Source organism: Camarhynchus parvulus, chromosome 5 (genome assembly GCF_901933205.1).
Source record: "Camarhynchus parvulus chromosome 5, STF_HiC, whole genome shotgun sequence".
Taxonomy (NCBI): Eukaryota; Metazoa; Chordata; class Aves; order Passeriformes; family Thraupidae; genus Camarhynchus; species Camarhynchus parvulus.
This window is the reverse complement of record NC_044575.1, coordinates 38,264,976-38,287,908: the sequence shown is the minus strand read 5'-3', so window position 1 is coordinate 38,287,908 and position 22,933 is coordinate 38,264,976. Positions and strand designations below refer to the sequence as shown.

The following is a 22,933-nucleotide window of genomic DNA, read 5'->3' as shown; positions in this document are numbered from 1 at the left end:
CAGTGTGTGCGTGCCAAGCACGGACTTTATTTGAGCTCCTGAACTTCATGTTACCACAGCCCAAACTGCTGCCAAGTGTGAAAACTGCACTGCTTGTTCAAGCAGTTTCCTGGATCTTCCAGATTTGGTAAGCAAGATTGTTTGCCAACATACTGAAGAGACACTGTGGGTGATTAAGATAAGGTAAATACAGTTACAGATTTTCATGTTCCAGTAAAGTGAAATATTGGGACTTGTTTCAGTGCCTTTCAGGGCTCTGCCTCAGAAGGGAGTTTTATGTAGCAGATAAATCTGGTGGTGATTGCTCAGCAGCATCTGAACCTGAAGTTTGGTTTTGAAAGGTTCAAAATTTCAGGAAGTCACACAGAAAAAGCCAGAAACAAATAAAGCAAATTCTGTGTCCTCCAGTTTAAACAGTTGCAGAATGGTATTTTTATCTCTGAAAGCTACTGCATTTTATGGTTAACTGCCTTACTAAATAGAGTTGGAAATAACCTGTTTGCCTTTCTGTTGTATAAATGTGTTTTTAATCTGTTTGGTGTAACCTATTTTCTGCTTTGTTTTCATTAAGTTAATCTCCAAAGATACGATGAGGAGCAGGGGAAGCAGCCCACTTGACTACAGCAGGGGGATGTGCAGCCCTTTCACTCACTGCAGCTGCAGCCAGAGCTGGCTCTTAGCAATGGCTGTGCATTGTGAGAATGCTCCAGGTCTGATTTGTTTCATATAGCCTGGAGTCTGCTCACTGGGTGTGGCTTGTGTTCAGGGAAGAAGTCAGTGTACCTAAAACAGATGGCTAGAATCTTTCTATCTTGGAAATTTCAGGGAGTCAGTCCATTAAAGCAGGAGGGTGTGGTGAAAGCCATACCTTGAGCAGTGGTGGAGAAATGCACCCTGATTTTTTTTCCTGTCTTAGGAATGGATAGAAGTGGGGTTTGTTTTCTGCCTGTGTTTTCAGCAATAATCTTTATTAGTGATACCAGGATGACAGGATTGAAGCTGAAGTGATCGGTAATTGTTAGGAAATTAAGATAATCTTAATATTCTCTTGCATTTGGAGTGGGTCCTTACAAACTATTGCAAAATTACTTTGAACTTGCATAATCCCAAAAGGAGTTTTACTTTTGTTGTTTCTTTGTATTTCCTGAAGAGATGGCAATGTCAGTCTTTTGCATTCTAGGTTCAGCTGTAGGAGCTTGCAACACAAGCCTTCATCTGTCAAAACTTACTCTTTTGCTTATTCTTTTGGGGGTGGGCAGAACAGGGACTTCCCCACGTACACTTTCATGTGGCCTTTCTACATTTGACAGGTTACCATCTACCTGCTTCCTATTACATAAACCTGAGCTTGCTTCCAAATTTGCAAATATAATTTTGGACTGCTGGTGGGGATGGGGAAAATGTCTCAAATTATGCCATTCTCTCTGCAGGATGATCCAATCCATGCTTTTCCTGCATTTTCTTAGTCCAGCTATCTTTCCTTTTGCCTGCAGCATTTGGTACCATTGTGGGGATAGACTGTGGTGGTGGAGGAAGAATTTTTCAGAGTTAACTTAGAATAAATATTTAACCCACATGGAGAAAATACTGTGTTTGCTCAGAAAACAGAGATACATTCATAAATAGTTTTTGCAGCCTTCCAGGTGAGTTGGGCAAGGAATGAAAAAGGATTATGGCAGTGTTATCAGCCCAGGATTTCTGTGCTATATCCTGGTTCTCTGTGTAGGGGCAAGGCTGTATTTGGCAGTTCTGGTTGCTCCTAGGGCTGATGACAAGGGTAAAACTCAGTAATTCCTTTGAGAATCCTTGTGAAGTCTCTCAGGCAAACCCATAGCCATCAACTAATTGGCTAAAGCTGATGCAACAGCCACGTTAAACTACATGGTTAATTTAACATGGGTGATGCCTTAAAATGTTTGTTGTCAGAATCTGTCATTGAATCACTGGAGTACAAATGCTTCACCTAAATGCTTTGAGGGCTAAACTAGAAGCAGAAGGGATAAAAAAATTATAGGAGTGAGCCATGGAAGAGTTCTACAGCTGAAACAAGCCAACGTGGAAACAATGATAGGAGCAGGAAGACTGAGCTACAAGAGAAAATGCTCCCTTGGCAGACTCTACCTAAGCAATTACAAAAAAAGTGGGCTGGAGGTTTTTTTGGTAACTTCTAATTATGGGGTATGGTTTCTGCATTTACATTAGAGCCTGAAACTGTGTGTTATGTGTGTGTGCATGCAGAGAATGGAGGCTGGTGGTTGAACTGCTGCTGAGTTGGGGCTTGCTAAAACCAGTTTTCTTCTTTATCTTAGAGGGTCCCTTACCAAATGACTGAACTGAGTCCTTACATTGTTTTCAAGCTGAAGCCAAACTGTCAGAACAGCCACCAGCTCCTAGCAGAAATCTTTAGATTGTACAGTCACCAGTGAAAGCAGAGCTTGGCTCTGCCCAGATGCAGCCTGGCACTGGCCAGCCCCTCCCTGGCTGCAGGGGGGTGCACTGGGCCTGCCGGGACAGCCACTCCTGCCAGGGAAGCACCACACAGGAACCTGGGAGGTGAACCAGGTACCACACCAGCTCCTTTCATAGACAAAGACTTACTAATGCTGCAGTTTACAAGAAGGAAGTGGCACTTTTTAATTCTGCTTTTGTCCTGCCCAGCATTTTCCTAAATACTGGTGTTAAAATCTGGAGCCTAATAAACCAAACTCATGTTGATACAGTAAAAACACACCCCTCCTATTGGTTTGCTGCAGACATATGTCTTCAAAAGCAAGGGCTGGGCTGGGCTGGAGCATATCCTAGCTATGACTCCTTCCTCCCAGGTCACAAAAACCTCCTGTACACATCTTCAATAAACACTACTCCACTCCAGCTTTTGAAGAGTGATGGGAGAGGTGCTCAGCTTTTCTGCTGCCTCTTCCCCCTCAGTGTCATGTCAGGAGAACTGCCACAGTGTAGAGCTTGAGAGCTGAAAGATCACCTATGAGGCCATTAACAGAGGGGACTCGAGTGGAGAATCATGGTTATTCATCTTTACCTATCTATTATACCATGTTACCAGTGACATTGCTTTCATTTTCTGTAGATTTTTATTAACTGTTTCCACATCCTATTCATAAAGCAGCAAGCATCACTTTTGGCATGCAGAGAGACTCCCTGTACAGCTCAACCAGCACAAAGCAGCTGGACTTTTACAATAAGGTTCACATGATTTGATTTTATACACCTCTGAAGAGACTACTCAAGGTAGAAATGCGTAATTTAAAATGACTATTGTACAGTGGAAATCACTTATTCACAATATTCATAGGTATTTAATTCTTTATTTACAAAATACTATCCTGAGAATTCTTCCTATTAAGCTTCAATTTGAGCGAAGTAGTTTGTATAGACCTAAGTAACAATGGTTACTTAACATAAGGAAAATGCCAGTAGGAGAGCACAAAACTGGTTCAGGACATTGACCAGATGACTGTCAAGTCTCCTGCTGTGGTTCTGGTTCTACAGCTGATGGATTTGACTGAGATGGTTCAACTCTATTTTCAGGAGGAGGTGGTGGAGGCAAAAATCCAGGTCGTTGAGGTGGATAGTGAGGATAAGGTCTCATTGGAAATGGATTTCTTACTGTGAGAGAAGCAGAGTAATCCAGTTAATATCAACCACAACAGTAAACATGTACACCTGCTCCTCTTGCTGGCTTACTGCTCAGCTAGGCCTATCTAACTAGAAGTCACATGTCAGGATCCAAAGAGACAGAGATGCCAGGCAAGAGGAGGGCAAACCATCACTTTTCTCAGTAGTTACCCACAACAGTCTCAAAGCAGCAGCCAACCTGCCAGCTCCTGGGCTGCTGCTGCCCCTTCAGTTTGCCACACCTTACAGACATTTTGGCTTAGTTCTTCACACTTATTCAGAGAACAGCAAGAGTCAGAAAGGAGTCCTGCAGTTTGATACTTACACCTTGCTCCAGTCATGCAAACTCCAAGGGAAAACAGTTATTTTGGGACTGTCCCTTTGCAGGGCACCAGCACACTTCAGAGCCAGAGGATGAAACTTTTAAGATTTATGGAAGATGCAATTTCATAGGAAGAAAAGGATTAAGGTAACCTACCAACTTGCTTTCCTACCCCCCAAAAAGAATCCTTTAAATGCTGAACAGTGCATGTTCCATATTTTCCAGCCAAAGCTAGTATTTGTTACAAGATCAAGATGAGCTGTTGTGAAAAAGGAAGTGTACAACACAACGAACCTCAGTCAGAAAAGATGCTCCCTGTTAGCTGAATTGAGAAGCAGTTGTGCCAATATGTACACATCTACCCCCTGTGGTACCTCACTACCTGCACAAAGCACTCATGCTCATCAGCTGGAAGCAAAGGCTGGCTAAAGGCACGTACTTGGCAGTGGAGGGCGCGGAGGCCCGAAGTCTCGTGCTGGAAAGCATTCCCGTGGCCCTGGAAAGCATTCCCGTGGCCCGTAGATGCCAGCAGGAGGAGGGGGAGGAAAAGGAGGGCCTCGTCTCATGAAAGGTACTGGTGGTGCTCTGGGATCCACAGGCATCAGTGGGGGTCTGACTGGAGGGAAAGGTGGGGGTGCAAACCCTGAACCCACAGCTTCACTTCCAGGTGCCAGCGACTGATCAGGGAGCGAGTTCTGCAATACAAGGAAACCAGAGAAGTTAGGGGAGGGAAAGGGAACATCTCCAGTGCCATCAGGCCCACTTTCATGTGGGTGTGACACTAGCTAAGAGCTAGTTCCAACTTTGCCTTAGCTGCAGCATGATGCTGAGCAAGGCTATCTACGTGTACTGACCATCTGCTTGACCACAGCTTCATCTTTTGGGATATAATTAATTTTCAACAGGGATTATATTAGTAATACATCAAAGTAATTCACAGGACAATAAGTGTTGTGGTAAAGTATACATATAATTTTATAATTTGCACTGAAGAGTGCAATATAATGTGACCAATAGACTACAGACAAATGTTTCTATGTTTTTTGCAGAAAATTAAAGCTTTAAGTCAAGCCTCTCTTTAGCTACTTACACTAAAGTTAGAATGATCCTTCATCCCCTCTCCACTTGGTTCTGTTTGTGGACTATGTTCTGAAGATGTCTGTCCATCTGTATGCAAAAGTTTAAAAAGTTATTCAGTGCCGATCTCTTTCTCTCCACCAATTTCAGTATTTTTTTCTGAAATCAGGATAGACTGGCAACAAACCAACAGCAAGCAGCAGTTCCATTTTCCCCCTCCCTCCCACTAACAGTTTATTTCTTCGGTAAGCCCCATGCTGGGAATGGCTGGGCTATGATATGCTTTTGACACACAGCTTCACACCGATCCTATTCAAGTATGACAAAAACCAATTCCCTTCTTGGCTGACAAATAATCAAGGAAACTTCCAGAACTACATCAGTTTTGGATCAGTAGTTGGAATAATAATAACAATAACAACAACAACAACAACAACCACCATCATCATGATCCTCCTCCTCTCATTTGACTTATTTACATTATAAGTAAAGAGATAAATAGAAACTTCAATCTTTTTACTTTTAAACTTTGCTGGGAACAAGTATTTTCATTAACAACTAGAGAAAACTATTAAAGGGAATTGTCAGAGAGTAGAATCTGACTGGATATAAATATACTAAATATATACACTAAATACACTTTCTTTAAACAAACAAACAACCCCCCAAATCTGGGATTTGAAAAATATTGCTTTCTTACGCTTCAGCTTCAATAGAGATGATTATACTAAAAAACAACAAACCAAAACAAGACTTCTACCTAGTGACAGAATTTTTATGTGCATGTTGTATTTCTACTGCTTGAAAGCAAACAAAGCTTTTTTTCTCAATGAACAGACAGGTCTTCTCAAAAACTCTAAATTACTTGTCATTTCAGGCAAGCTCGGCCTTGCTGATGATATTGTTACTTAATCTAAAACATTTCAACTCCTGTGTCACACAGACAAAGAGAATACTCATGCCTTGATATTTATGTTGCATAACACTTTGCATTTTAGGTCCTTAGAAGTTCCTCACAAACTCTGTCAACCTTTAACTCTTCTTTCTGGGAAGATGCTTCCTGCTCCAGGTACCTCCTCAAGTGAAAAGTTTCATAGTCTTCCACATTATCTTAGGAAAATCCATATGCTTTTGTTCACTTCAAATAACATTTTGATTATCTTCCTAAGAAATGTAACTTGTTAACTCTAATGAGTAGGAGCCTTGATTTCAGTACTGTGAGACACACTGCTGTTCTGAAGTTACATGTGCTGGATGGGCTGTTTTTTGGTCGTTGGTTTTTTAATTGCAGGGCTTTTTTGGGGGTTTCGGTTTTTTACAAATACTAAGCCAACTCTAGAGATATTATGTGTCTCTAAAAAGCAACATTCACACACACTTAATGACCTGTTAGATGGTTGCAAGAAAGTTATCCAAAATCCTGTTTCCATTCAAGCGGCCCTGAATTGCCCAGGAACTGACTACGAGGTTTGAAAAAAAATTAATTGTTGCTTGGCAGTGACAGAAGAAAGGGGTAAAAAAAGGATGCATTAAGTGCAAAGACAGTGCACCTCTCCTGTCCTTCAGTCAGCAGCCAGGTGCTAGAAGAAAGACCTCAGTGGAACACGAAGTATCAGAAGGCAGAAATGAGAAAGCAGAAGTGAAACTGCCAGAAGGCTTGGGGAAGAGGGAAGGTCAGTAGCTGCACAGGGACAGAGCTGTCTTCCAGTAAAGAACAACTCACTTTGAAACCTGAAACTTCAGCTTGAAACTACAGCCAGCATTCCCAGTTCTCACACACTCTGACACCGAGTAGCAAAGGTTCTCCCTCCTCTGGCCAGAAACAGTGCAAGGGAGATGGTAACTTCTACTAATCCTGTCAGGAACGGAGTCCTGGGTGGTGAAGTTTCTGCTAGGAATTTAATGGCTTCACTTTGCTGATGAATCAGACACATGTGACTTACCAGGGCATTACAGAAAGATGAAAAATGCTTAGTAAGTATGAAGCTCTGTGACCAAACTTTACCTATGAGCTTCTGGCAGTTGCCAAGTGTCACAAACTAAAATGTACATAATTGGCCAATTCAAAGCTAGTGGGTCAGTGAAAAGTGTGATTAAACTGGGGCAATTCACTGTGACCTACAAAAAGCTGCCACTATGGTCAACAGTTTGAAGGAAGAGGCCTCAGACCTTCTGCCTCCGTGCACCAAGCCAGTGGACACCTGAACATTTGGCTGTTTCTGTTTCACTCTCTGTGAGTCTGAGCCTTTCTAACCTTACCAAATATGGCACAGAAATGCAAGTATGGTTTTGTCATGTTTTAATGCTGTGATAAGCCTCATGGCAGGGACCAAAAACAGACTCTCAACCAATATACAGAACAGTGAGGGTAGACCTCAAAAATACCTGATGACTGCCATTGACAGAATCCTACCCACTTGACAGCAGGGAGGGCTATTGCTCCAGCAGGGAATGGCTGCATCAAGGCCAGCAGGTGTTCAAATGTTTCTTACACAATGAAAATTCAGGTCTGTGGTAGCTAAAAACCTGTCCTCTTGCCACAGCTTACCATGCACAGTCAGCTTACACCGGGATTTTCCATTCTAGAGTATCATGGAAGCAACTCCCACCTGTTTTATCAAAAGACTGAACATTGTAAGTTCGTAGTTCTGCTGGTCCAGAAAGTCTTCCAGTATTTGGAGGATTAGGGAAAAATCTTTCTTGTCTTCGAGCAGGAAGAGCTGGATCAGCATAAGGCTCACCTAACATTGAAGAAATCACAAAAAACAGGTCTATGAAGATTTATTCCTTCTGTTCCACACAATTTTAGACCAGAAAGGTTCTCTGGGTATCTTAAGCTCTTGTAAATATACTAAGTGTCTATTAATTGGGGTGAGCAAACAAATCTTAAATAACCCAGAGGAATTCCACCAAGTATATCCAATTGCTTATATTTCTAAAGAGCTGCAAAAGAAAAAGTTCATTGATTTTTGGTTTAACATACAGCAGAATTTCAAAAGTTATGATTGCCTAAGTTATAAACAGTGGGGCTTTGAAACAAAGGTTCAGCCTAGCAAAGAAGATGGAAGACAAAATAAGGTACTATATGTTTTAAGCCATTCTTAGGTAAGAATACTGTTTTCCATTATGTTTCATAGTGCTGTAATACGTTTCCACCAACTTGCCTGCATCAGATCTAGCAATCTGTCATGCAGCTACAAGAAAAACCATATCAGTGAGATCCAAAGACAAAGGTGGGCTAAGAACAAAAAGGAAAGGCTAAGGAAACCAAACTACCTCTCTGCAGGACCCTGTCAACAGAGCACACCTGCCAGATGAGAAACTGCATCCTGAGAGGACCTTGAGTTCTACCACCAGGCTTTCACACAGATGTGTATTGCTTGCTGCAGTAATAACTGAGGTTACCTAATTTTTTTTTTCTAAACTTGCAATGTTTTTTCTTCTTTATTACAGGTATCCAGGAAGGTTATCCATTCTCCCAAGTTTTTCCTTGAGAAATATCAGCAGAATCCTCTTAACTCATCTCTGCCTTCCCTGAGTGGTTAAGTGCAATACAGATGTTTAGCTGAAGAAGTGGGAATGAAGACTGATTTTGCTGCTGTTAATCACTGAAGAGACAGTATCAACAGGAAAACACGTGCCAGAGAGGATGAATGCACTCCTGTACTATTAATATAAATGGGGTTTTTTTGAAAAATAAATTTTTTCAACACTGTCTAATTTTTATTTAAATAAATTAGACTTAAATAAATTTTACTTCTTAAATCTCTTGATAATTTACTTCTATCCAGCCCACACAGGTCTTTTAATGCACTAAACAAACTTCCAGTAAAATGATGAAACCAAACAGTTGATTGTCCCTTGATAATACCAATATGTACTTAAAAGATAGCAGAGAAGTGCAAGTGAATCACGCTGTTCAAGAAGAGGAAAAAACTACTATTTAAAAAAACCAGTTCCGTTGCATGTGCAGGTCCAAGAAAACATTTAATATTTTTAAACCCCAAATAGTTCAATATATAGACTGCAAGTCAGTAACTGCTCTTTTCCACGGATACAGTAGCTAAGCAGAGTTTTTACCTGGTGGAGGCAGAATTATCCTGCGTTCCCTTTCCCAAGGAGGAGACAGGGATCCAGTATCTGATGGTGGTCTGTGGGGATCAGTTAATCTATCAGAATTCAGCTCTCCTCTTTCACTTCCAGCTTCATACATGGCAGTTGGTCCTCTGGATCCTAATTGAAGAAATGGAGTAGTTATTCACCCTTGTGTTTTAAATCCTCTGCCTTGGCTTTCCTCATTCAGTCTGGAAACAGTGGAACAGATCATGGAATGCCAGCACTGCCAGGTCACAGGAGGTGCTGGCTCCACGGGGCTCCCCGGCTGTTTGCTACCGACCACGAGAATGTTCAAAGGTGTGCAGTGAAAAGTCTTAGCTCAGTAACAGCACAGCATAGAGGACCTGCAATGCTTTTGAAAAAACTAATCATTTTACAAGTTTCAGTTAATGTGAACCAGACACCAGCACCCTCATGATAAATAATCCTCTCAGTGATAAAAACCGGCTGCTAATCAAGCTAACAATTAGTACGCTGAGAGTTAATACCGGCATCATAAAACACCCATCTGCATTCAACACACTTCTGGGTCTAATTCTTTATTCAAGAAGGAAAAAACCAAACCAAAAAATCCAAACCAAACAAAAAAAATCCTCTAAGGCCAGGTCAACACATAATCAAGTGCAATAAGAACCATAAAAATGAGTGATTTTAGATTGCAAGCTTCCTCTAAAACAGACTGGGTCTGAAAAATTACAGAAATACTGAATTCTGCTATAATTCTCTAATTCTCCATGCTATAATTCAACCTAAAACTTGAAGCCATTGTGTGTCTTGTGCACTCTGAGATAAGTACTATAATTGCACTTACTGAAATCCTTATAGAATAGAAATTTGAACAGATTTCCCACTAATTAAGTAGAGGTTTCAGTGGGTGCAATGGTAAAAATAAATTAAACAGTAGCTTCTTTATTACCTGTAACAGATGCTGAACTTCACTCTAGCATTTACCTAAACTGCTTCCATCAGCATAAGAAATATGAATGGAGGGTATTTTTCTTCCCTTACAACTCATGCAACCCCAGCTTACTTTCACCTATTCTGAAATTTCTGAATTGTCCTCCTTACACACAACCCTCCTGGTCCCTTCTATCAGTAGGGAAGAAACACTCTCTGTGTATGATGGCTACTTCAAATTTAGAACAAAGGGAAGGGAAACAATTTACTGAACCAGTAACTTTCCAATACCACAACTTCCAATAAAACTACCTCGTGTTTTTGACAACATTCTTTCACAGACTGTAGACCAATGAGATGGAAGGGGTGGTATTCTTTCTTCAGAAAAATAATTGATTCCCTTTTACTTTACAATCACATTTATTTCAGAACCCCATCTGTCCAAGAAAGAAAAGACAAGGGATAAGTCTGGCTTTTTACTTTTCTTAATTTATGCTTCTAAAATGAATCCACTGACCAACCTAGCAATAAAAACTAGATTTCCAATTGCATTGTTACACATTAAAAAGCTTTAGAAGCAAGCTGTAAAACAGGAAGAGTTTGTCCAATTAACTGTTGATGTTGAATTGGTTGTTTTAATACTTTTTGTCACTAACAAGAGGAAAAGGTGTGACAGGTTTATAGGAGAGGAGAGAGAAATCCAGAATAGATACATTTTCAAGTTTAAGAATTGTACCTCTTCCTCCTCCTCCACCTGGAAGCATAGGTGAAAGCCTTAAAGGACCCTCCAATAAAGTTGGAGGGGAAAGAAAAGCTCTTGTTTCAGATGAAGGCCGGCCCATTGGTGAGGGTCCATATGGGGAATGCTCTGGAACAGTTAAAACAAAATACTCAAGTTCACAATACTTAGTTTAACAACTGTATAGATAACTTCTCATGTGAAGTTAAAAACTAAACCGTGTAACTAAATGAAAACTGTGCTCTCATTACTATGTGTAACATATTCCCAGTCTACTCTCATCAAAAATACAAATGCTCTTAGTTTCAACAAAATACTTGATGTGACCTAGAGTCACTTATGACCCAATTATTTTTTTTAAATGACTGGTATTTGTACATACACATGGCCAAGATAGTTTTCAAACAATTAAATATGTGTGGTCTTGGGAAGCAAAACCATAAACCAAAAGAATTAGGCTCTATTTTACAATTCAATACTGTACCTCTGCCAAATGGTCTCATTGGAATATCAAGAGCATAAGGGTCTTTTTCTAAAAGTTCAAGTTTAAATTCTGCTTCAGTTAATCTGCAAAGAGACAACAAATAAGCAGTAAGTGACCAATAAATGCAAAAGCTTTACCAGACTACACTGTTTACTGCCAGGCCTTCTACCTAACCGGTTAATGAAGCAAGGTATTTTATTTCCTAAATAAATATGACAAAGGATGTCACAGTACTCTGAACTTAAAAATGCTTGAAAGTATTTCTCTATGTTGCTGTGTTTAAACTGTAATTCAGAAGTCGAGGTTGCATTTTAGATATCACATTCCTGGTATGACATCACTCTAACTGCCCTCCAAGTATAAGTTAACCCCACACCTGAAAGTTCCTCTCAATTACCACCAACTGTTCGTTCAGCATTAACTTCTGAGATAAGCTATGAAATAGTTTTACTTACTTAAAACAAACAATACCCCCCCCCCAACATTTGTGTTCTAGTACTACATTCTGCTTCTTTCCTGAGGTATTTCAATACTTCACATAGTTCCTCAGTTCTTACTTTCTTGCATGTCATAATTACAGGAAAGCTCAAGTGACTCCCCTTCTTTCAGAACTCAAACATTGTAACCTCTCTGCTGTGTTTGGGCCACAATACATAAACAGAAAACATCAATCTGCCAAAATCCAACACATGCCAAACTGCATTTGTTTAGGAGTGGAGAAGAACTGCACTTACTTTTGTCTGTTATGTGCATTTTCTTTTTTTATATCATTGAGGTGTCTTTCAGCTGCTCGGGCTGTCAGCTTTGGAAAGGACAAAAACCAGGCTTAGATATTGCTATTTTTTGATTAAATGCTTCAGAAATATGACAAGTCCTAGGTCCAAGACATTCTATGTGAAGTGTATAAATTGCATTTTCACAAGATATGACTCATGTATGGAGCCTCACATATGTCAGCAAATTATATTAGCAGCTCTAAAACTCAAATTTTGGAGGAATGATAAGGCTTTCCTGCAGGTTCTTCAGAAATTGAATTCTTTGGTTATACCTGCTTTGAAGCATCTACAGAAGATCTGAAGTCTCAAATTCTATGTAAGAATGTTGTATTTTAAAATCAGATAGATAAAATCTCTGGAATTATGACCACAAAGCACCATAGCTTTTAGCAGGATTTTATCTCAGACATTCTGTTAAAGTGAAGAATGTGTTAGTCAGGAGATATTTTAAATTTTCCTGTTTGGAAAAAAAAAACGCAAAACCAAATTTTGTAGAAACATTGTTAGGAAGCTGTCAATGGAACATACTGTTCTGACAGGACATAATGTGTTCTACTTGTAGATAAAAGAAGTGAAGTACACCCAAAGAAAATATCAAAATGGCATTGAAACAAGGCCAAAAGCTTTCACTATTAGCAAAATGTCACACATTTGTTATATGGTGTCATGTTCTTCCAGCAGATTTATTTCTATAACAAATGATATAAGACTATCATTCTACTGTGTTCGTAAGTATCCTGTTTAATTTTTCCAACTATTTTATATAACAGAAGTGTTTTCAACATGTTTTTGTGGATTTATGCAAGAAATATGTTTCAAAGTGAAAGGTTAGAGATAATTTTGATGACCTGTTTTTAGTATGAACCAAAAGGTGATAAAGCAAACTTTTCAAATAATGAAAAATGAAGATGCAGAAAACACAGAAAATTCAGTATTTAGAACTTACCCAATTATCATGAGCTTTCTTCTCATGTGAAGTAATCTGTGAAAGAGAGATTCATTATTCAAAACTTATGATTATATGCTCTTTTTTGTAAATTTAATGTGTGTGAGTAATTTATAATGAGGTGCCTAAACTGAAAATTCAACTTTTCAATAAAGTTATCTGGTGATCTCTGCTATGAAATCGTGTCTGTCAAAACCAGATGACATTAAGAAGAGGGAGGGCGAGGCAAAATTAGACACCCAACAAAGCCAAGCCAAATACACTTCACAAGCTAACAGCAAGTGGTATTCCAGTTGCAGTAAATCCCTCCTGCTGGCATGGATGTTGTCACAAAGCACAAAATACCTGATTCTCATAAGAACGAATGGTTCTCTCCAGTTCTTCCTCCAGGTCCTTTGCTCGCTCTCTGTAACAAAATGAGAATTTATGGTATTGTAATAAAATGTGCAGGAAAAGTTTTGAAGACAATAAACTCAACAATAGCCACAAGGTGTAATTAAGATTTTTTTTTAATCCTAAAGACAGTATTGTCACTTAGGCCCATGGGATACCAAAAATTATACTAACAGTGGAAATTCTACGCGTTACATTCGAGGCAAACAGGGATGCAAACAAGAGAACAGAACCCAAACCCCAACATACCCCCAACTTTTCAGTGGTTTGTGATGTTTCCAGCATAAAGGCTGTCCTGTCCTTCCTCTCACATGCCAGCCAGCCTCACCCAGCTCAGCACAGGAACTGATGTGGCTGGAGCACCAGACTGTCACAGTCAGTCCTGAGGGACAGGCACAGGCAGCACCTGCACTGAAGTTACTTCAAGACCTCATGTCTGATGCCGCCTTGGCTGCCAGCTGCCCTGTGCACAGCCTCTCTGGGTTCTACATTTTCTCAGCAGGTGGGCCAAAGACACAGACATTGCTTGGTTACACTCAATTTGCAATATTAATATTATCTTTAAAATTAGGATGCCTACAAAATCCATGTTCTGGATAAATCAGGAAGAGTGAATTCTGTCCTCCTTTATGGATACTGAAGAATGTCCACAAAGAAGAAGTATTGATCACTACTGTTCAGTTAGGCCTAACTAACTGAACCCTACCCCCATAAACAATGAAGTGAAATGGCAAATACACATTACATATTGAAAAATTATGCCACAGTTAGAGGAAATGCAGAAAAAACCTGGAGGTACACAGCTGGTGTAACAAAAACCAGAGCAAAGCAGTTAAGAAACAGCTACAGCAAATATTCACCCATGACAATATTTTGGTAAATAATTTCTAAGCAACAGGACTATCTGAAAAGCTCTGAGAAACAGAAATAGAATACTATAACTATACAGCATAAATGTTAGCTCAGTAGGAAAACTGAACATTCCATTTATTTCACAACATTCTCTGAACTTATTATTTTTAGCTTTGTTCAGTAAGGGAAACTAGATTAGAGACCCACTTCTACCACACCATTAAAGCTACTGTATCAGTACAATTAGGATTCTAATGGAAGAGCAGGTGCCATAATCTTCAACACCCAAATGTTTGAACATTTTAACTTTTAAAGAAAGTAAAAGCACCCTGAGTCTGTATTATTACACACAAAGCAGTGTCTAACACACATACACCACAAAGAAACTAGAAGAAAATACATTTGTTTATGCTGTGTTTTTTTAAAATTCTCTATTGTACTTTCTTCACTTTGGAACAAGTGATTACAACAACTAAAATCTGCAATTACCTGTAGGTGTTAAGTTCTTCAGCAGCATGAGTAATTTTTTCATCTACTTTAGAAAGCCTTTCTTCCTTCTGTAGACGTTCTCTCTCTTCTACTGTCAACTTCCTTTAAACAAAATTCAAAAACTATGGTTAATTTTGTTTCAAGTCAACAATTTTGAAAGCAGCCACAAATCATATCAAACAAACTAAAACCCAAACTACACTAACAGTCAGAGTTCTGGTATTTTTTAAAAATAATTTTCTAGAGGAAAAAAAGATTGTTATTAGTTATTTAAAAAAAGAAGTCTCTCCAGGTCCTCCTTTTTTATCCTAATGCCTTATTGGGCATTACAGAAGAAAAAACTCATGCATGAGGTAGTTCTGCAGAACACACATGGATACTACTGCTGAGTACAGCCCTGAATGGATAAACTGGACATTTTCCTGTGAACAGCAGCTTTTAACAATCAAGCTGTCTAAATCGTGGATCTTGTGAACATGATTTAAATTTCTTTTCTACTCAATCTTCGTTTCCTACCTTTTCATTTTCCCTGTTAGAACAGATTCAGTTTTTAAACATTGCCTTAATTCTAAGGGGGTTTTGTGCTGCTACATCACCCCACCTGCTTCTCCCCACTCCTTTTTGGCTTTTCTAAAATTCTTTGATACGCAGTGTACACTTGCTGAGTTTTAGTGAGGTTATTTTTAAATATCATCCACACAGTCTGCTTTCTGCCTGCTTATTGTATCTTTTTTTTAACAGGTTCCTTCCCACTCCCTCCCTGCTCTTTTTTAAAACATCAAAATACTAATGCAGTGATTTCTAGGATTTATTGCATCTACAAAGATGCTAAATATCTACCCAAAGATACATGCTACAGAGTAGATTACTGAAAGTAATACTTCAAAAAGGTCCTGCACACTGCTCAGTACAGGATCTAGTCTTGTGCTAATTCTCTTGCTGCCTTCAAGATTATGCCCACCCTTTGAAGAAATAATTTCTGATTAGTAAAACTGTAATTTTCTACCATGCCCTAAAGTGATGCACTCTGCTGCCACACACACACACACACTCCTGAAGGTTACCATATGCCCTGGACCAATCAACTTTAATTTCTAGTCCTAAACATATTTCTGATTTCAATCACTAGGTCATAATCCCTACATTACAAACATTCTGACTGTGAGGCAGATAGTACAGCCTTTATATTCTGGTTTTCTTGGTGAGGAAAGCCTGATTCCCAAAGGCTCTATATTGCTTACCAACAAGAGCTTGCCTATGTTTTAAGTTTAGTTTTATATATATCTTGCCATTCCTCTGACATTCCTTGCTCTATTATATAAATATATATCTCACAGTTAAAGCACCTACTGATTTTCTTTCAGCAACTTTGACAGAGGTATCACATCATATAATAATTCAATTAAAGAAAAAATAATCAAGCTGTCCTACTTTAATTGCCTTATTTCGTAGATTAAAAATCTGTTACTTCTTTGTTTCTGTACTTGCTTGTGGTAAAGTCCTAAAATTAACTGGTTCATGCAAACAGTTTCTATAAACTACTGTAAACACAAATGTGCATGAAAGCATAATAAACTGTCTTCACAATTCAGAAAATTCTGGAAAGCAGTATTCAAACTTTCAATAATTTTCAGTCTCCCAAATCAGAGTTACATTCAAATCAAACAGCAAGCACTGAAGATAAGAAGAGGAACCAGCACCTGTGTAGTTTCATTTCGTTTTCTTGATAAAGCTCAGTCATTACTTTAAGTTTCTGCTGAAGCTTTTGAACTTCGCTTTCAAAAGATTCATTTTCAGACTGCAAGGAAGCTTGCTGGCTTTGGAGGGCTTCTATGCGTTCTGTCAAAATTAGAGATAATTATATTGGGAAAACACATTGAAAATATTTCAGTACACAAAAGTCTGTAAAAACCTTTGATCCTATGTTGATTTGGTAACACAAGATACAAAGTTAACATATTTCAATATATGACACAAAATGAGAAACCAGCAACTATACTCTCTACCTACCACGAAGTGCAGCCCTGTGCGTGTATCAGGCCTTTGCTCCAAGCTACCTAACTTCTTTGAAAACAACTCAGTTTTGTAATTCAGAGTCTAAATTTTCATTTAGGGTTCTTACTACTGTAATTATTTGACTAAAGGAGTACAACTAGCACCACCATATGCTCTTGCAGATTAACCTATACAAGGTCCTCCTCAAGAGCCTGAATGGGTAACTCAGATTTGTCAAACTACCTTATCTTTCCAAATTGAATTCAAAGTCATGTTTCTTTTCCTATTTACTATTCCTGTGCCTCTTTTCAAGAAATATAATAAAGCTTCAACTAAGTTTGAACATCTTAATGAGACAGAGCTACAGTCAATTTGGAGAACTCACTAGCACAAGGAATATGTTTAAAGGACTGTTAAGAAACTGAAAAATACAGTCTGACAGAGCATTTCTCCACCCAAATAACTAAGCCATACATTCACAAGTGCTGGCTACTCTGCCAGTTGTGATTATGAAAGCAATAGCTAGTTACAGGTTTTAATTTGAACTTGAGTTGCTTTCATTTCATAAGGTTTAATTCAGTATGTCCTACACAACAGAGGAAAAAAACAGCAAGATGTTTTTATGTTCAATTCACTAAATGCAGCACTTTTTATTTTAAGGATTGAGTTTGCATGCATTACAAACTAACTATAATTAAGCTACTCTTTTAATAGATGGTTTAAAATTTAGATTAAAACTTGTTTTATGTCCAGAAATTATGTAAAGGAGGTATTATGTATTTATTAACATTACTTTGCTCTTGTATTTTAAGATTCTACAGCTACCTTTATAGTTACAGAATATTCCAACAGAGTACAACCAAATTATGACTTTGATTGCTCCACATGTAAAATCATGTATTTAAAATAGCTAAGCAACTTAAAAATTAATTTTAAAAATCAAGTAGTTATTACTGTAAACTTAATTCAGTTTTTACTGGAATTAATACTTGCAGCCTGTAACACCATTTTACCAAAGCAGCATCTTAAAGGCAAAACAGAATTTAATTACCCATAAGTTCTTCTTTAGCTTTATTTTCATCAGACAGTTTTGAATACATTTGGTCTCTTTCTGCTTCCATGGTCTTTAAACAAGCATTTAACTACAATCAAAATTGAAAAAAAAGGAGAACATTATAAGATTACAAGATTAAGAAAGTGTTTGCATGCAAAAATATCTAATTAAGCATTAAAATATGCTGAACTCTGATACTGATATTACCAGAATAACTACATATTAGTTTCCCCTCTTCTACCCACAAGGTTCTTAAAATCACGTACCTTTGCAGCATAGATCAATTTCTTTACAGTTCGTTTTTGCTCATCATCTGCTTGAAGGAATAGAACAATAAATCATGTAAAAAGCATGAAAGGGTTTGTGATAGAGCTTACTGCTATTATTTGGTTTTTATACAAGAGCAATGCCAACATACAACATAGGTATGCCAACAATAGGCACAGCATACTTGGAGGATAAAGGAGCAAAAACAAAGCAGGGGTGTGAGTAGAAGATATGCCATTGTAGTGCTTTGTTTGCCAGTCAATCACAACTCAGACTGGTCATGCTAACAGTGAGATGCTGAATACACGCTGTAAGATTGATGGGCTTGTGCCCTGTGATACCATAAGCACCAGCAAAAAAAGAAGCTGCAGCAAGAAGGAGGAGGAAAAAGGGCTTTTCTGTGTTGCTGTTTAAGGGGACTCACATCTACACCCTTAGATGACACTGCTATCACACTGCCTGCAACAAGTAACACCTCTGTAAGGATAAGGAAGCAAAAATTAGGCTCTAAGGACCCTCAGTACTACTGCTGGGAGGAACTTGAAGAATAAATAAAAGCAAGATTTCCACCTAGAAATGCCACAAAGTCACTGCTTAATATACAGACACATGCTGCAGAATTCTCCAAGAGACTGACCACTGAGTCTTTACATTGCTCTATGACAGTCTGTATGCCACACAGTGCTGAACAGGAAAATAGGTTGCTATTCCAGAGATGTCCAAGCATCAGTTAACTGTCCAACATGAATGACATTGGGTGAGATTTAAAAATCTGACTTCTATAAAGCTAATCTTGCAACTTTCCTGGCAGTTAGTCAGTTCTGTATTTCTAAAACATCTGTTAAATATTTAAATAGGGAAACCATACCTAAGTGCTCTCCATTCTCTGTTTCCCCCTTTATATCCGTGTCCCAGTGGTTGTCCTCAGTGTCACCATCTTCTTGTATTGCTGAACTCCAGTCTTTCATGTTCAGTATATATTGTGTCAGTGACTAAGAAAAAGCACACAAAAACCTCACAAACAAATACAAGCAATGAAAACGTAGCTATCATTACAATTATTATCTAAGATTTCTGTCCTTTATTTAGTTCCCTTAGTAGATTAAGTCAGCCCCACATACAAGATTCTAGATGTCTGATAATACTTTTTCTATCAAAGCATGTACTTGCAGGTCAACAGCCACATCCTTGTGAAGAATTTTCAGACAGCTCTAAGCATGGATGATTTTAGTGTGCCTTGTATATATATACAACTTGTGGCTTGTATATATACACAACTATAAGAATATACACTCAAGTTCCACACTACAAACTGGGGACAGGGGGGAAAGCCAATACTCTATCAGAACTAAAAGAGTTTCTCCTTAGTTGTCTTTATCAGACAACTCCATTGTGCTGCTAAGCAACCTTTTTTTAATTAGCCAGAAACATTACATTAGAGAATAGAGACAGCAAAAAATAGCCTCAAACAGTGTAAGGCATATTAAGACAAAGAGAGGTTGTCAGGCTTTCTTGCAACTCTATGATTAGCATCAGTCTGAATAATTTGATTCAATCCTAAATGTCATCATTTACCTTGATTTGGCTCTCTTTATTTTTCAAAACTTCTTCTACATCTGTTTTAGAAGACTCAAACATCTTTGTTTGTTCATTTAGTTCACTAAGTCGTTCACCCCATCCTTCAGCTTCTTGTAAAAGCTAAAAAGGGAAATACCAGATTAGTGTGACTGTCTACAAAACCAAGAATTGAGGATGAACAGTACTGAGCCTGTTACAGGTATTGGCTATACATAAGTGGGATTTAAACCTCTCACCCACCAGTAAGAATTAACAGAGATAAGACTACAAAAAAGTTAGCCAAAAAGTTGAAAACTAAGACTTCCATATGTAGTTCAGTTGCTTTAGCTGCTATAGCTGTTCACTGTAATTACTTGTTAGGATATTTTTAAGCATTTATAGCATGTGTTTAGTTTATTCCACTGAAGTTTAAAAACCTTGATGTGACAATAGCAATGAATACAAAATAGTGACAATTTATTTAACAATGACATACACTGGAGAATGGATGGAAAACATACCCCAATAGGAATACACACTTCTGAAGTGGTGCCTGTGTCTTTTCAACTTAGAAGCGGTCAAAGAAGTAAGGGAAAACAGGAAGCTTTTAGGCAGTTATTTATATTCATGTGACTTGCAAAACTGTACTATTTCTCTTCCTCCACACCTCTTGAAGTAGTTTTAAAATATTATTTTAAGAAAGCTTCCCCATTAATGAAAGTCACAGCTGTGTGTAATCAACACCTACTAGTACGTATCTCTGCAACTGACTGTGCTTAACTAAAATGATAGGTAGGTTCCACGGTCACATCTTACAGATATTCCCTAGTAAAATCTCATGTCACAGAGTAAAGGGATTAGAACACCTCATCATCAGCTATTAAAAACAACCACTGCAACATATTAACTCATGACATCGTGAGAACAAAATTGAACAGATGCAAATTTCTGTTAAGACAAAACACGTGCTACCACAACATGGGGTAAAGTACAACCAAATTGTCTTAAGAGTCTGTCAAAAAATACTGCTTGAAGTTGCACAACAGACAATCAATTTAAGAGCAGTAAATGTACAGAAAAGAACAACTAAGTTGAGCAGTAAGAACGTCACAGGCAGTTATACTAAAAATATAACCAGAAAATGGTAATTAAACAGGGGAACTGCCACGCAAATAGACAAGCAAGCCTGAACACTACTTATCAAAGAGAAACCAGACAGCATAGAACAAAAGGTATGTGACTAGAATTGAATTAACACACATTGCCTCTTGGCACACAATTGCACTCTCCAAGCCATAAAAGCCACGTATGCATTTGCAGCAGCATGTAAACAACATATTAGGGATCAGAAGACATACACAAACAACTATTTTTATAATTTTCATCATCAAAAGATGACTTTTAAGAGATTTCCTCTTCATGAAGCCAAAGAGAATATAAATTTACATGACTTTATACACCTGTAAGAATTACAATAAAGAGAGACAGCAAGGAATTTGCAATGAGTTAAAGCAATACATATTTCCAATGTTCCTGAAGAAGAAAAAAAAACAAACCAAAAAACCAGCAAAGCACAGAAGTTCATTAACAGTTCCCTTGTTCAACCTAAAAGACCCAGTGCTCTCTCTGACACATCACAAACCTGAAACAGCACATCTCCTATAAAATTTAAGCTATGATGTGCCAGATGATCATGACCCATTTATGCAAATGGCAGAGGAAGAAAGGACTCTAGTTTCTGTGAACAAATAACACCTTTGTTACCTTTTGAGCATATGTGAAATTCCATCTTAAAAAAAATAAGAAAGAAAAACAAAGTAGGATATGGATATTCTGATATAGTTTACTAACTCTCACAATTAGAAAGCACCTCAGAAATGAGAACACAAATAAATAAAGCAGACACTTTCTCTTTTTTACTTATCAGCTTCCAGCAAGAAATAACACTAGGTTATTTATCTACTAAAAAGCACAACAAACTACAATATGCACAAATGTTCTCAAACTACTAAAAACTGCAACAAACCTCAGTTAACAACAAAGTGTAGCAATTAATCCTAAATAATGTGGCTAAGGAAATACTTATACCCTAGTTGTTTTATCTGGAAGGAATGCAAAAGAACTTTTTTCACCTAGGAACGTGGCAATTAAACACTGAAAATTGTTTTTACTGATTTTTTTTCCCCTGGTTTTCCTTGATATAAAATGATTGCCTAAGAAATATAGGCAATTGCCAGCACTTAGTATTATCTCTAAGTACTATTTTTTACTTTATTAAAAAGGAAGGAAAGTGAAGATTTTTGTCACACACACAAATAATTGGATTATTTCTATCTGAACCCAAGAAATTACCACAGGGGGGAATAAATAGAAAATTCCTGTCTATTAAAAATTTATGTATTGCTTCTCAAAATTTACTACATAAGAGTACTGTCACATTTGAAACAAAGCATTGAGACCAGACCCTTCCTCCTCACAAAAATGAAGAGGATGTAGAGATTAGAAAAAAAAAAAAAGACTCTCGAAAGAATATAATTCTCAAGTAGCTTAATCTCACAATTATAACAGTCAAATCCACTGCTTCTCCACCCACAGCTCTTAACAAAACTGTCTTCTTTCTTTGTTAATCACAAACATAGACTCCTTCTAGGATTAGGGAACAAGATCAAGTTTTACTAACAGAGTTGTGCAGAAATGAAATATTCCTCCTGCAAAAAAAAAATTATTTCTAGTATCCCTTTCTTTTTTCCTGAACCACTAAGTCTGACATACACCATGTTTCGACAGAGAGGATTAAAGCACTCCCTTTTTATAAGACTGCTAAAAAGCAACAGGCCTGTACTTCCACTACCACTACTCCTTCCCCCATGCAAGTATCGATCAGGTTATTCCTCAGACAACAGGATGATAATATTCCTCAGATCATCAATCAGCCAGGAAAATAAGCACATATCCATTAAAACCACAACAAACCACCTCAAACTAACATTACACAGAACATTACATGTTCATAGAAAATATCTATTTGTTACAAAAAAAGAAATAGCTGCACTGTAAAGCAACCTATTGCACAGGACAACTATTGCATATACTAAATATTTTAAAATATTCAGCATTCTTTGTGATCTGGCTACAGCACCGAGGAAAACAGACAATTAAAATTTGGGAAGTAACAATCTTTTCTGCTCCTCTCTATTACATATCTGACTTTCAATTAATACATCTACAGTGGTACTAGAGTATGTTTTTTACCTGTCTTCTGAATACTCTGCAATTCCTCAATTTCTTTGGTTTTCTAAATCAAGTAGAAGAATTTTCTCTCTGCCTCTGTAGAGA

General features: G+C 37.9%; 1 protein-coding gene across 2 annotated transcripts in view; it reads right to left on the bottom strand.

The window, feature by feature from the left end:
- Window positions 1-3,303: 3,303 nt before the first annotated feature.
- Window positions 3,304-22,933, bottom strand: part of MIA2 (MIA SH3 domain ER export factor 2) — a 35,999-nt gene continuing 16,369 nt past the window's right edge. The window contains exons 14-29 of one of the 2 annotated variants that reach the window (XM_030949504.1): window positions 19,616-19,738; window positions 18,909-19,032; window positions 18,040-18,086; window positions 17,771-17,861; window positions 16,425-16,563; window positions 14,725-14,826; window positions 13,336-13,396; window positions 12,991-13,026; window positions 12,003-12,070; window positions 11,269-11,351; window positions 10,782-10,913; window positions 9,113-9,265; window positions 7,642-7,773; window positions 5,046-5,122; window positions 4,395-4,650; window positions 3,304-3,624 (exon numbers count right to left, since the gene is read on the bottom strand). In XM_030949504.1, the coding sequence (XP_030805364.1) occupies window positions 3,476-3,624; window positions 4,395-4,650; window positions 5,046-5,122; window positions 7,642-7,773; window positions 9,113-9,265; window positions 10,782-10,913; window positions 11,269-11,351; window positions 12,003-12,070; window positions 12,991-13,026; window positions 13,336-13,396; window positions 14,725-14,826; window positions 16,425-16,563; window positions 17,771-17,861; window positions 18,040-18,086; window positions 18,909-19,032; window positions 19,616-19,738 (1,773 nt within the window). In that variant the 3' untranslated portion in view covers window positions 3,304-3,475. Of the gene's footprint in view, window positions 3,625-4,394; window positions 4,651-5,045; window positions 5,123-7,641; window positions 7,774-9,112; window positions 9,266-10,781; window positions 10,914-11,268; window positions 11,352-12,002; window positions 12,071-12,990; window positions 13,027-13,335; window positions 13,397-14,724; window positions 14,827-16,424; window positions 16,564-17,770; window positions 17,862-18,039; window positions 18,090-18,908; window positions 19,033-19,615; window positions 19,739-22,933 lie in introns of both variants that reach the window. The other variant, XM_030949505.1, reaches the window with a different exon arrangement.